The 15,195-nt window shown below is 47.3% G+C and overlaps 1 protein-coding gene across 1 annotated transcript in view; it reads left to right on the top strand.

Moving 5' to 3' along the window:
* ADCY10 (adenylate cyclase 10) overlaps nt 1–15,195 on the top strand; it is an 803,671-nt gene that overhangs the window by 154,647 nt on the left and 633,829 nt on the right. Inside the window, exon 8 of the mRNA XM_033944139.1 lies at nt 2,567–2,758. Coding sequence (XP_033800030.1) covers nt 2,567–2,758 — 192 coding nt within the window. The remainder of the gene's footprint in view (nt 1–2,566; nt 2,759–15,195) is intronic.

The raw sequence follows: 15,195 nt of genomic DNA, 5'->3' as shown, positions 1-15,195 counted from the left end.
AACATCACATCAATTTCCTGGAACTCAGGGCAATGTTTTATGCTCTCAAGGCGTTTCAGCATCTTCTCTGTCCCCAGGTTCTTCTCCTGTGCACAGACAATCAAGTAGCCATGTACTACATCAACTAACAAGGAGGGACAGGCACTCTCACCTCTTATGCCAGGAGGCCCAAAGGATTTGGTCTTGGGCGACAGCTCGCAGTCTCTTCCTGAAGGCTGTTTACATTCAGGGTGAACAGAATTCCTTAGCAGACAACCTCAGCAGAATTCTTCAACCTCACGAATGGACCCTCGATCCTGTCACTCTCCGGTCCATCTTTGCTCAGTGGGGCACTCCTCAGGTGGACCTCTTTGCAACTCCTCACAACCATCAACTGCCCCACTTTTGTTCCAGACTCTACTCCCCTCATCGTCTGGCAGCAGATGCCTTTCTCCTCAATTGGGCGGATCGGTTTCTTTATGCCTTTCCTCCCCTTCCTCTCATGTTGCGGACATTATTCAAACTTCAGAGAGAAGGCCACCATGATTCTCATCGCCCCACGGTGGCCCAGGCAACATTGGTTCTCCCTCCTTCTTCAGCTCAGCTCCAGGGAACCCATACTACTACCAGTGTTTCCTACTCTGCTTACTCAACATCAGCAATCTTTGCTGCATCCCAACCTGCCATCCCTCCACCTGACAGTTTGGTTTCTCTCGGGCTGACTTCTGCTCATACATCTCTCTCTCAGCCTGTTTGTCACATTCTGGATGCCTCCAGGAAGCCGACCACTCTCCACTGTTATCAACAAAAGTGGACTCGCTTTTCTTCTTGGTCTCTACTTCATCATCATAATCCTACTTCGCTACCAGTAGAACAGCTGTTGGATTATTTGCTCTCTTTATCGGACTCTGGTCTCAAGTCTACCTCCATCAGAGTACACCTCAGTGCCATTACTGCTTTTCATGAGCCAGTTCACGGAAAACCTCTCACGGCTCATCCTCTGGTTACCAGATTCATGAAGGGTCTTTTCAATGTGAAACCACCTCTTAAGCCCCCTCCGGTTATCTGGGACCTTAATGTGGTTCTCTCCTCTCTCATGAAGCCTCCTTTCGAACCATTGGCCACAGTTCCTCTCAAATTTCTCACTTGGAAAGTGATCTTCCTTATTGCTCTCACCTCTTGCAGGAGGGTCAGTGAGTTACATACACTGGTGGCTGACCCACCTTTCACTGTTTTTCACCATGACAAGGTGGTCCTTCGTACTCATCCTAAGTTTCTGCCTAAAGTGGTCTCTGACTTTCACCTCAACCAGTCCATTGTTTTACCTGTATTCTTTCCTAAACCTCATTCTCATCCTGGGGAACAGGCTTTGCATACTTTGGACTGTAAGCGTGCGTTGGCTTACTATCTAGAACACACTAATTCTCACAGAATGTCTCCACAGCTTTTTCTCTCTTTTGATCCTAACAGGCTGGGTCATCCTGTTTCTAAACAAACAATTTCCACCTGGCTTGCTGCCTGTATCTCGTTCTGCTACGCTCAGACCGACCTCGCACTGCAAGGTTCTGTCACGACCCATAAGGTTAGAGCTATGGCAGCCTCTGTAGCTTTCCTCAGGTCAACCCTATTGAGGACATCTGCAAGGCTGCTACCTGGTCCTCAGTTCATACTTTCACTTCTCATTACTGTCTGGATACATTCACCAGACAGGACGGACACTTCGGCCAATCTGTTTTACAAAATTTGTTTTCCTAATGGCCAACCGTCCCTCCATCCCTCTTTGTTAGCTCGGAGGTCACCCATCAGTTAAGAATATGCTGCCTTCACCCATCAGTTAAGAATATGCTGCCTGCTTGTCCTGGGATAAAGCACAGTTACTTACCATAACAGGTGTTATCCAGGGACAGCAGGCAGATATTCTTACGTCCCTCCCACCTCCCCGGGTTGGCTTCTTAGCTGGCTTATTTTAACTGGGGACCGCGCGCCTCCGTAGGGCGGGAAGGCACTCACGCATGCGCAGTGGCCTACTGGAACTTTCTAAGTTCTTAGAGTGTAATCACTCTAAAATTGTCCATATCAGGGCTCCGTCGGTGCCGTCACCCATCAGTTAAGAATATCTGCCTGCTGTCCCTGGATAACACCTGTTACAGTAACTGTGCTATATTGCTACTCCTTGGGTTTTGGCCAGGTACTGGTGACCTGGATTGGCCACCCTGAGAATGGGCTACTGGGCTTGATGGACCATTGGTCTGACTCAGTAAGGCTATTCTTATGTTCTTAATTTAAAAAGACAATGAAACTACTTATTTAATTACAGCTCTTCCTTTCCCCAAGTTTGATGCAATTTCCCAGCAGGTGAATACTCACTAGTGCTGTTTTCAAAACCTATTACTGAAATATTGGTTTTCTCATATAAAATAAAGTCTGTTTCACCATGAAGTAGGACTCTATCATCCTTGGGCTTGGCTATATATGTTTATTTAGTTATTTATATTTATTATTCATGATGAGTAAGAACATAATTTATCAATGCATTGATCAAAGAGTCTTATATTCACTTTTGAACTAACTTATATATTTCCCACAGATTGATGATGGTCAGCCACTGGAGTATCTGTCAGAGATACGACCAGTCACCATTTTATTCCTTAACCTGCAGTTACAGGAAAATGCAAGTGCAGGAGACCAGTGTGGAATCATACAATCTACCAGCTGGTGTATCACCAATATCATCAAGAACTACAAGGGCAAGATCAACAAGATCTTCATGTTTGACAAGGTGAGGGGTCTTTGGATGCTTATATTGGGGCACGAATTTGAGGAAGAAAGGAAGGAAGGACAATAGAGAACTCTGAAGATGGAAGGATGGATGGAAGGTTTGCACAAGTTCCTGGAGGAAACATAGTCTACTATTGAGACAGATATAGGAGAAGCCACTGGCATCAATAGCGTGAAAATTTGCTGTTTTGTGGGTTTCTACCGGGTGCTTGTGACATGGATTGGCCATTGTAGAAACAGGTGGAAGAGGGGAGATATGATAGAGATGTTTAAATCACAAAAAATGCTATCAGCCAGAGGTGGGCTAGCCTGGAGAGATAACAATTAATACAAAAGTGGAGAAAAAGCCTCAAATATCAAATATCAAAGCAGTCCAAAAGAACTTCAAGCTGCCACACTGCTTGTCATTGACATAAAAAAACTCCACCCAATTACATATCATATCTCAAAACAGGCAACCACCCATCACCGTGCACAGATGAAAAAGAAAAATATAACTTAGCTGAAGAGGAAGAATGGTCACGCTGTCCACCAGCATTGGAGTTGTTTAAAAAGAACACAAGCCTTCCAACTTGAATTCACCACACATTCTTCACTTGCCTCCAACAAGAGCCTTGTTTCACCGTTAACTGGCTGCCTCAGAGATTTATTAACAGCTAGCTTTTCTCCATGGCACACAAATAGCAAAAACAGCACTGCTACTTAAAAGGCAGTGAAGCGGAAGGCTTCCAGGGAGGCGTTACAACACAGGAACTAATCACAGAGTGACTATCATTACATCACCAGGTTGCCAAAATTGTTCAGAACATCATATTAAATGGAGTCAAAGAAAAACAGAAAATAAAAATAAAAACCAGTTCTTTAGAAAACCAGCTCTAGAAAAAAGCACACCATTCGATGCACTGATTTAGCCCCAAGGGCCACAAAGTGTTCAAAAATAGATCCATCATTATTCTTGCTGAAAGAGGGTGCGCGTAACATCCCCTCTCCTATCTGTGGTGGGAATGTGCTGCAGCACACTGCAGCGAAAATCATCAAAAGTGTGCTTCTCTGTCACACAATGCCTAGTCCGCACATCAGTTTCTTTCTTGTGTAGAATGTTGGAACGGACGCTGGGAACCAGTGATCATAATATGATCTGGACACGGGGGTGAAACAATGATCCAGAACGACGGCCACAGCGCTGAACTTTCGAAAAGGGAATTACGAAGGGATGAGATTCATGGTGGGGAAGAAGATTAAGAAAAGGATAGGTGTAAGAGACAAGAAGATTTCTTTTAAAGTATGGAAAAGGTCAAAAACGGATGAAAACTGGAAAAAGCACAAGCAACATCAATGCAGGTGCCATAAGGCGGTGAGAGGGGCCAAAAGGGACTACAAGGAAAAAATTGCCAAGGAGGCAAAAACCTTCAAGCCGTTCTTTTGATATATTAAGGGGAAACGACCTGCGAAGGAAGCGGTGGAGCCGTTGGATGACCATGGAATAAAGGGAGTGCTAAAGGAGGACAAAGTCATAGCCGACAAACTGAACACGTTTTTTGCATCTGTATTTACAGAAGAGGATATATGCAACATACTGGAGGCTGACAGGCTATACCTAGGAAACGAAGACAGGAAATTGACTGGGTTGATGGTCAGTCTAGAAGAGGTATGCAGGCAGATTGATAAGCTCAAGAGCGATAAATCCCCGGGACCTGATGGCATTCATCCAAGGGTAATCAAGGAACTGAAAGGGGTTATAGCTGAATTGCTTCAACTAATAGCCAATCTGTCGATCAAATCGGGCAGGATTCCGGAAGACTGGAAAGTGGTGAATGTTACGCCGATCTTCAAGAAAGGTTCGAGGGGAGATCTGGGAAACCACAGGCCGGTGAGTCTGACCTCGGTACCGGGAAAGATGGTAGAGGCGCTGATAAAGGATTGCATCGTTGACCACCGTGATGAACACAATCTGATAAGAACCAGCCAATAGGGCTTCAGCAAAGGAAGATCTTGCTTGACAAACTTGATGCACTTTTTCGAGGGAGTTAACAGGCAGATAGACAAAGGTGACCCGGTCGACATTGTATATCTGAATTTTCAGAAGGCGTTTGACAAGGTCCCGCATAAACGACTACTTCAAAAAATTGCGAGCCATGGGATTGAGGGTGAAATACACACGTGGATCAAATACTCAGACTGAAAAAGCGTCACCAGTGGAGTGCCGCAGGGTTCGCTACTTGGGCCTGTGCTCTTCAACATATTTATAAACGATCTGGAAATTGGAACAAGGTGATTAAATTTGCAGATGATACAAAGTTTTTCAGAGTAGTAAAGACGCAGGAGGATTGCAAAGACCTGCAACAGGACATAAACACACTCGAGAAATGGGCTGCGACATTGCAAATGAAGTTTAACCTGGACAAGTGTAAGGTGATACATGTTGGTAACAAAAATCTTGTACACGAATACAGGATATCTGGTGCAGTACTCGGAGAGACACCTCAGGAAAGAGACTTGGGAGTACTGGTCGACAAGTTGATGAAGCCGTCCGCGCAATGCGCAGCAGTGATGAAAAGGGCAAACAGAAAGCTTGGAATGATTAAGAAGGGGATGACGAACAGATCGGATAAGGTTATCATGCCGCTGTACCAGGCCATGATATGCCCTCACCTGGAATACTGCGTCCAGCACTGGTCGCCTTACTTGAAGAAGAGCACAGTACTACTCAAAAGGCTCCAGAGAAGAGCGACTAAAATGGTTAAGGAGCTGGAGGAGTTGTCATACAGTGAGAGATTAGAGAAACTGGGCCTCTTCTCCCTTGAAAATAGGAGACTGAGAGGGGACATGATTGAAACCTTCAAGATAATGAAGGGAATATACTTAGTAGATAAAGACAGGCTGTTCACCCTCTCCAAGGTAGGGAGAATGAGAGGGCACTCTCTAAAGTTAAAAGGGGATAGATTCCGTACAAACGTAAGGAAGTTCTTTTTCACCCAGAGAGTGGTGGAAAATTGGAACACTCTTCCGGAGGCTGTCATAGGGGAAAACACCTTCCAGTGAATCAAGACAAAGTTAGACAAGTTCCTGCGGAACTAGAACGTACGCAAGTAGGGCTGGTCTCGGTTAGGGTGCTGGCCTTTGACCTGGGGGCCACCGCGTGAGTGGACTGCTGGGCACGATGGACCACTGCTCTGACCCAGCAGAGGCAATTCTTATGTTCTTGGTGCTCAAACACACAAGTGTGACCTATATATGCCAGATCACAAGTGCACAGCAGGTCATACACCATCCCATTAAATCAGCACATCAAATGGGGTGCTTTTTTCTAGAGCTGTTTTCTAAAGAGCTGGGTTTTATTTTCTGTTTTTCTTTGACTCAGTTTCATATGATGTTCTGAACAATTTTGCCAACCTGGTGATGTGATGATAGTCACCCTGTAATTGATTCCTGTGTTGCAACACCTCCCCAGAAGCCTCCCGCTTCACTTCCATTTAAATAGCAGTGCTATCTTTGCCAATTGTGCGCCTGAGGCAACCGGTTAACGGTGAAACAAGGCTCTTGTTGGAGGCAAGTGAAGAATGTGTGGTGAATTCAAGCAGCAAGGCTTGTGTTCTTTTTGAACAACTTCAATGCTGGTAGACAGCGCAACCATTCTTCCTCTTCAGCTAAGTTATATTTTTCTTTTCCATCTGTGCACAGTGGTGGGTGGTTGCCTGTTTTGAGATACAATATGTAATTGGGTGGAGTTTTTTATGCCAATGACAAACAGTGTGGCAGCTTAAAGTTCTTTTGGACTGCTGTCCATATATTTGATATTTGAGGCTTTTTCTCCACTTTTGTATTAATTGTTATCTCTCCAGGCCAGCCCATCTCTGGCTGATAGCATTTTTTGTGATTTTTTGCTAACACTTTGATTGTGATTGAGAGATGTTTAAATACTTATGTAATGTAAATACGTATGACATAGTAACATAGTAGATGACAGCAGATAAAGACCCGAATGGTCCATCCAGTCTGCCCAATCTAATTCAATTAAATTTTTTAAAAATTTTTTCTTCTTAGTTATTTCTGGGCAAGTATCCAAAGCTCTACCCAGTATTGTGCTTGGGTTCCAACTGCCGAAATCTCCATCAAAACCTACTCCAGCCCATCTATATCCTCCCAGCCTTTGAAGCCCTCTCCAGCCCATCCTCCCCCAAATGGCCATATATAGACGCAGACCGTGCAAGTCTGCTTAGTACTAGCCTTAGTTCAATATTTAATATTATTTTCTGATTCTAGATCCTCTGTGTTCATTCCACGCTTCTTTGAACTCAGACACAGTTTTCCTCTCCACCACCTCTCTCGGGAGTGCATTCCAGGCATCCACTACCCTCTCCGTAAAGTAGAATTTCCTAACATTGCCTTTGAATCTACCACCCCTCAACCTCAAATTATGTCCTCTGGTTTTACCATTTTCCTTTCTCTGGAAAAGATTTTGTTCTACGTTAATACCCTTCAAGTATTTGAATGTCTGAATCATATCTCCCCTGTCCCTCCTTTCCTCTAGGGTATACATACTCAGGGCTTCCAGTCTCTCCTCATACGACTTCTGGCGAAAGCCTCCTATCATTTGAAAGGAAGCTCTGGAATGAGAGGACATAGGACAGCCCCTCCCTTGCTCCCCTTCCTTAATCTCCTGCACCCTCTCTCTCAACCCTCCACCTCCCTTCCCACACTCCCCTTGTTTCCCCCTCTTCTCACCTGTCTTTCTACAAATGCCTGTAAATTTTGTCCTGTATTTAACTGTGTGAATGTCAGTTGTAACCCGTTCTGAGCTCCCGGGAGAATGGGAAAGAAATCCAAATAAATAAATAAATAAAGAGGTGATAGGCTCAGGAGTAATCTAAGGAAATATTTTTTTACAGAAAGGGTGGTAGATGCTGTAAGGATTGTTAGTGGCCCCCACAATGTATGGTTGGTGGGATTACGTGAGAGGCGCCCTTACACACGCCAGGTCCCAGGTTCAGTTCCCTCACAGAAGATTCACCAGGAGTAGAATCCAATAAGAAACACAGCCAGAGGTGATTGCATAAAGAATATATTATAGAAATAGGCTTACAGAAAAGCAATATTTATAAGCATTACAATTAAGTAGAGAGCAAAGCAGTTTCCCTGCCTTACAGAGTTCAGAGGCAAAGAGAAAGAGAGTCTGAAGTTCTAGGGAGAGCCAGAGAGAGAGAAAGGGGGATGGGGTGATGGTCTAAGTTTCGGGTTCCATAGATAAAGAGAAGGATAGACAGAGAGATAGACAGAGAAAGAGAGAGATAGAAGTGTGTTGCAGAGAGGAGGCTTTTATAGCTTGGAAGCTTATTCTAAATATAGAATCTATTGAGCTTCAATAGAAGTTAAACTTCCCCCTCCTTCGTAGACAGGAGAAAGCGAAGTTACTTACCTGTAACGGGAGTTCTCCGTGGACAGCAGGATAAGTCAGCCACACTTTTGGTGACGTCATCTACGTCCCCAATTCGGATTTGCTCTCCCAGAGCTCAGGTGAGGCTTTGGGAGCCTCATCTGAGCATGTGCAGGTAGCCCTATATATACCTGTGCTGACCCTCACTAATCCAGTGATTTTCCTAGCTTGAGTCTTATTGCAGTGTCACCTCTTAGGGGAGGAGGGAGGGTCAGTGTGGCTGACTTATCCTGCTGTCCACGGAGAACTCCCGTTACAGGTAAGTAACTTCGCTTTCTCCATGGATAAGCAGTATAAGTCAGCCCCACTTTTGGTGACTCTCCAGCTGCGGGGGGGGGGCAGAGGGTGTAAGAGGACGGGGTCCCCATCAGGGGATGGTCCCCTCTGCGTCTCCGCTACCTTGCTGCGGTAGGGTGAGGCTGCATAAGAGCCAGGTGAGGGACAGGTATAAAACCCCAATTACTGAAGCCAGTCAGAGGTTATGTGTTGTAAACAATAGGAACTTTATTTTGGTCCTCAGAACTGGACCGACACTTTCTTTCTTACCAACATGGCAGAATATGTATCTTAATAACAGATGCGATTTTAACAAATAACTTATGCAAATTGTGCTAACCTGTGAAAACAGTGCAAACTGTGCTAACATGTGCAAACAGTGCAAATTGTGCCAACATGGTAGAATATAATCTGTTAACAGTCTGTTCTATCTGATTCAGGCTCATAGTCCTGTTCAGCTAGTTCAGGTATTGGTGTCCTTAGCTGTGTCTGTTTTGGTCCCCAATCTTAATATGTTGAGGCCAAAGTCATTGGAGGTCTGCAGCGGGCAATCCAGACAATAGTGTCTGGTGAAGGTGTGTGGGGTAGACCATGTGGCTGCTCTGCAAATATCCTGGAGTGGCGTGTTGCTGAGGTTTGCCAAAGTAGCAGCCATGGCTCTTAGTTGGTGTGCTGTGGCCTTTCCTTCAAGGGACACTCCCTCCTGCTCGTAGCAGAAGGCAATGCAGTTTGAGATCCAGTTGGATATAGTGCGCTTCCCCACTGGTGATCCCGGTTTGTTGGGATCAAAGGAGACGAATAGTTGTACTGCCTTCCGCCAGGATTGTGTTTGTTGAATGTATAGGCGGAGTGCACGGGTGCAGTCCAAAGTGTGTAGGAGTTGTTCCGTGCTGTTGGTATGTGGTCCCGGGTAGAAGGAGGGAAGTACTATTGCTTGGTTTATGTGGAAAGGTGAGACTACCTTTGGTAGGAACTTTGGGTGAGTTCTCAGCACTGCGTGATCATGAAGGATCTGTGTGTAAGGTGGGTATGTCACCAGGGCCTGTAGCTCGCTAATGCGTCTTTTCTGATGTGATGGCGATGAGAAAAGCTACTTTCCAGGTGAGGAATTTGATTGGCACCTCCTCCAATGGCTCGAAGGGGTGCGCTGTTAACCTATGGAGGATAATGCCCAGGTCCCACGCAGGTGGCGGGCGGCGCACCGGGGGGTGCAGGTTTGTAAGCCCTTTCATGAACCTGGACACTAGCGGGTGTGTGGCTAGGGTCCTGTCCTCGATGCGGTTGTGGAACACTGAGATAGCGCTCAGGTGGACCCTTATGGAGGACGTTCTGAGGCCCGTCTTGGATAGGTTAAGTAGGTATTGGAGTACTGTTGGGACCTGGCAGTCGGTAAGTAAACGGAGTAGGAACAATAAGCCACAATGGTTCTCTAAGGAGATCTCGGACCTCATCAAGGAGAAGAAAAAAGCATTCATCTCTTACAAACAATCAGGGAAACAGGACTCCAGGGAAATCTATCTGACCAAGTCAAAAACAGTCAAAACAGCAGTTAGGGAGGCCAAATTCCGCATGGAGGAGTCTTTAGCAAGGAACATAAAGAGAGGAGATAAATCCTTTTTCAGGTATATCAGTGACAGGAACAAGAACTCAGGTGGGATAGTACGCCTCAGGAAACCAGGGGGAGACTATGCAGAAACGGACTCGGAGAAAGCCCAACTGTTAAATGAATACTTCTGCTCAGTCTTCACCCGCGAGGCGCCGGGACTTGGTCCTCAGCTGCAGACAAGGGTTGACTCAGCTGATCCATTTAGTAATTTTGAGTTTACGCCCAGCAGTGTCTACTGCGAGCTGTCAAATCTCAAGGTTAACAAGGCAATGGGGCCTGACAACCTACACCCCAGGGTGCTCAGGGAGTTGTGTGATGTCTTGGCGGAACCGCTATCCGCACTCTTCAATCTCTCCCTTAGTACAGGTGACGTCCCGTTGGACTGGAAAATGGCTAACGTCATTCCACTTCATAAGAAAGGCTCCAAGATGGAAACAGCAAACTACAGACCGGTGAGTCTCACATCAATAGTGAGCAAACTAATGGAAACTCTAATCAAATGCCAATTGGATACGATCATGAACGAGGAGAATCTACGTGATCCCCGTCAACATGGATTTACTAAGGGGAGATCCTGCCAATCCAACCTGATCGGCTTCTTTGACTGGGTGACGAGAAAGCTGGATGTTGGGGAGTCCCTGGACATCGTATACCTGGACTTCAGCAAAGCATTCGATAGCGTACCACACCGCAGGTTGCTGAGCAAAATCAGTTCTATAGGATTGGGCGACACGCTGACAAAATGGATTGGGAACTGGCTTGAGGGTAGGCTTCAGAGGGTAATGGTGAATGGCACCCCCTCCGAAACGACGGAGGTGATCAGTGGAGTGCCACAGGGCTCCGTCCTGGGCCCGATCCTGTTCAACATCTACATAAGAGACTTGGCAGAAGGTCTCCGAGGTAAAATAACATTATTCGCTGATGACGCCAAACTAAGCAATGTAGTGGCCAAGAGTACAACAGACAAAAACTCAATGCCCGACAACATGATGCACGACCTACTACTACTGGAGCGCTGGTCTAGGTCCTGGCAACTCAGCTTCAATGCCAAAAAATGCAAAGTCATGCACCTGGGCAGCCATAATCCATGCAAGACTTACACCCTAAATGGCGAGATCCTAACAAGAACTAATGCAGAGCGTGACCTAGGGGTGATCGTCAGTGAGGACATGAAGGCTGCCAATCAAGTGGAGCAAGCTTCCTCCAAAGCAAGGCAAATCATAGGTTGCATACGCAGGAGTTTCGTCAGCCGTAAGCCTGAAGTCATTATGCCATTGTATAGATCCATGGTGAGACCACACCTGGAGTACTGTGTGCAATTTTGGAGGCCGCATTACCGAAAAGATGTGCTGAGACTAGAGTCGGTGCAGAGAATGGCAACCCGGATGATCGCTGGGCTCAAGGATCTCCCTTACGAGGAAAGGCTGGATAAGTTACAGCTCTACTCACTCGAGGAACGCAGAGAGAGGGGAGACATGATAGAGACGTTCAAGTATCTCACGGGTCGCATCGAAGTGGAAGAAGATATCTTCCTTCTCATGGGTCCCACGGCAACCAGGGGGCACCCGTGGAAAATCAGGGGAGGGAAACTGCACAGTGACACCAGGAAATTCTTTTTCACTGAGAGAGTGGTTGACCGCTGGAATAATCTTCCACTTCAGGTCACTGAGGCCAGCAGCCTGATTTTAAGGCCAAATGGGATAGATACGTGGGATCTATTCACTGAGTTAGGTGGGGAAGGGTCATTGCGGTGGGCAGACTGGATGGGCCGTGGCCCTTATCTGCCGTCTATTTCTATGTTTCTATGTTTCTATGTTTCAGTGGGTCTTCTCCTTTCGAACCACACCAAATGTGGAATATTTTCCACTTGAGCCTGTATGATTTTCTAGTTGACGGGCATCTGGCTGCTAGTAGTACCTCAGTCACCCCTGTTGACATGTGGAAAGGGTCCAGGATTAGCCTTTCAACATCCATGCTGTAAGTGCTAGAGTTTTCAGACTGGGGTGCAAAGTTTGTCCCTGGTCCTGGGTGATCAGGTCCGGTAGCACTGGTAGGCTGACCGGCGGCCGTGTCGATAGCCGATGTAGGAAGGGGAACCACACTTGTCTCGGCCAGTAGGGCGCGATGAAGATCACTGGGGCTTCCTCCTGCCTGATCTTCTGGAGCGCTCTGTGGATAAGTGGTATGGGGGGAAAGGCGTAGAGTAGGTGTTTTCCCCAATGTATGGCAAAAGCGTTCCTGGTTTGGCTGTATTGTGCTGGTCTTTTGGAACAGAATTGTGGGCACTTTTGTTGTCCTCTGTTGCAAAGAGGTCTCTTGTTGGGAGGCCCCACTTGTGGAAGAGGTCCTGGGTTACTTCCGGGTGGAGGGACCATTCATGGGGGTCCAGCTTTCTGCTGAGGCTGTCTGCCAGGGCGTTGTTCTGGCCCGGGAGGTAGGTGGCCTGGATGAGAGTGTTGATTGCTAAAGCGAATGTCCAAATTTTGTGGGCCTCTCTGCAGAGGGTGAGTGAGGCCGTGCCTCCCTGCTTGTTGATATAGAACATTGCCACCTGGTTGTCTGTCTGAATCAGTAAGGTCTTGTTGGAGATCCAGGGGGCAAAGGCTTGTAGGGCATTCCCAATTGCCCTGAGTTCTAGCAGGTGTTCTGATGTGTTGTTTGGCCTCGGATGGGGACCAGGGGCCCTTGGTTCTCAGGTGGAGGAGGTGGGCTCCCCACCCCTGCTTTGAGGCATCTGTGGTGAGTGTCAGTTGGTGTTATGGCTGCTGGAAGAGCCTGACCTTGAACAAATTCTGCTGCTGTGTCCACCACTCGAGGCTGTTGCAGATTTTCTAGTTCATTATGATTCTGAGGGACAGAGGCTGTGTATTTTGGTTCCAATTTTTTCTGAGGAACCATTGCAGGGATCGCATGTGGAGCTTGGCGAGCGGGACTACGTGTATGGTGGCTGCTTGATATCCCAGGAGACGTAGTATCGTTCTGGCTGTGACTGTACATGTCTCTGATATTTTCTGAGTTAATTTTTGTATTGCTGTTCCCCTTGAGCAGGGCAGAAAGGCTGCGTTCTGGGGTGTGCAAATTCTTGCCCCTATAAACTCTATTGATTGTGTTGGTTGTAGTATGGATTTTTTGATGTTTACGATGAACCCCAGGGATTGTAGGAGTGACATCGTCGTATTTACTGCTGTTGCTGTTGCCTGGGCTGATGGACCCACCAGTAGCCAGTCGTCCAGGTAGGGGAACACGCATATGGCGTTCTTGCGGAGGTGGGCCGCTGCTACGGCGACGCATTTTGTAAAGACTTTCGGTGCAGATGAGAGTCCGAAGGGCAGGACCCGGTATTGGAAGTGCTGGTTTAGGGTCCTGAATCGTAGAAATTTTCTTTGGGAGTGATGCATAGGGATGTGGGAATATGCATCTTGAAGGTCCAGTGAGGCCAGCCAGTCGTCTTTTTGAATTAATGGAAGGATTGTCCCTAGGGAGTGCATCCGAAATTTTTCCCTGACTACGTGTTTGTTCAGTCCTCGTAGGTCTAAGATGGGTCTGAATCCTCCTGTCTTCTTGGGGATGAGAAAATAACGGGAATAGAATCCCTGGTTTTGCTGTGACCTGGGTACTGGCTCTATTGCTCTTGCTTGGAGGAGAGCTTTTATCTCTCTGGAGATGAGTTCTGGCTGCGGTTCCCTGCAGTTTCTTTTTGGTGGGTTGGATGGTGGGTGGGTGCGGAATCTGATGCGGTATCCATTTTTTATGATTCGCAGCACCCATTTGTCTGTGGTTGTCCTTTCCCAGGTCTTGTGGAAAGCAGAGAGGCGGCCTCCTACTGGGGTGGGGGGCTTTGTTGATGAGTCAAAAACTGGGCCCCGCTTTCGTACCGATGGAAGTGGCTGGCTTGTGCTGCTTTCGTTCCCTTTGGCGCTGCCTTTGCTGGTAAGGGGCGCTGGGTTGTTGTGTCTTTTGTCTGTATGACGGCCACCTGGTCTGGTTGTCATACCGCCTTCCATTGGTGTTGTGTCGGCGGTACTGGTTGATGTTGTGCCGTCTTGTTGTTGCGGCTTTTACAAGGCCATCTGAAGAGAGGGTTTGGAGAGTAGTGCAATGCTCTTTCATTTTGTCTACTGCTTCTGTCACTTTGTTTCCGAATAAGTTCTCCCCTGAGCATGGCACGTCTGCGATACGCTCATGGGTGTCCTCTCGGAGCCCCGAGGCTCGTAGCCATGCCAGACGTCTGGCTGCTATGGCTACTCCAGCTGTGCGGGTCGAGGTTTCGAATGCGTCAAAGGTTGCTTTTATCATATGTTTTCCGCATTCTTCCATATCCTGCAGTATGTGAGTTATGCAGGCTTTTCCCTCCGGGTGTAGTGTATCTAGGGTTTCCTCTACTTTCCTATGGAGGGTATCGTTGTACAGGGTAAGGTGAAATAGGTGAGTATCAATTCTTGCATTTAACATGGAGCCATGGTAGACCTTTTTTGCGGTGGAATCCAGGGTCCTATGTTCCTTGCCCGGGGGATCGTTGGCATGAGAGCGGTTGCTCTTAGCCTTTTTGAGTGCAGATTCTACTATGATAGTTTGGTGAGGGAGCTGTGGTTTGTCAAAGCCTGGTGCCTCACTGATCTGGTATTTTTGGTCTAGTTTCTTGGACACAGCGGTGCCTGACATTGGGGTCTTCCAGATCTCGTCCCGGCGATCTAGTAGTATCTTGTGAGCTGGTAGTGCCACTATGGCTCTTTGCACTTTCAGATATTTTAGCAGTCCTGGTGCTTCGTCTGTCGCTTCTGGCTCTTGTATTGGAGTGAGTGCTAGTGTGGACGCTACCTTCTGGAGGAACTTCGGGTAGGTTAGGTCCTCCACAGGAGTGTCAGACTGTGTTGTACCCGAAGCAGGCTCTGTGTCTGGGGTCTCCTGGGTTGCTGATGTATGTGGGCTGCCCCTTGTTGAAGCATAGCTTTGCTGGTAGCGCCCACTGCGGTCGGATGTATAGCTGTCGGAAGCTGGAGTGTGTGCCGCGGCTGTCTCTGTTCCATGGCTCCAATCAGTCGGTGGCTGCAGTGTCTGCTCTGCATTCAGCGCTGGGCTTTGTCTCTGCGCCCTTTGCTCGGCGAGTTGTTGTGCGATGAAT

This window comes from Geotrypetes seraphini, chromosome 5 (genome assembly GCF_902459505.1).
Source record: "Geotrypetes seraphini chromosome 5, aGeoSer1.1, whole genome shotgun sequence".
NCBI lineage: Eukaryota > Metazoa > Chordata > Amphibia > Gymnophiona > Dermophiidae > Geotrypetes > Geotrypetes seraphini.
The sequence above is the reverse complement of the archived record's forward strand: the minus strand, read 5'-3'. Positions and strand labels throughout refer to the sequence as shown.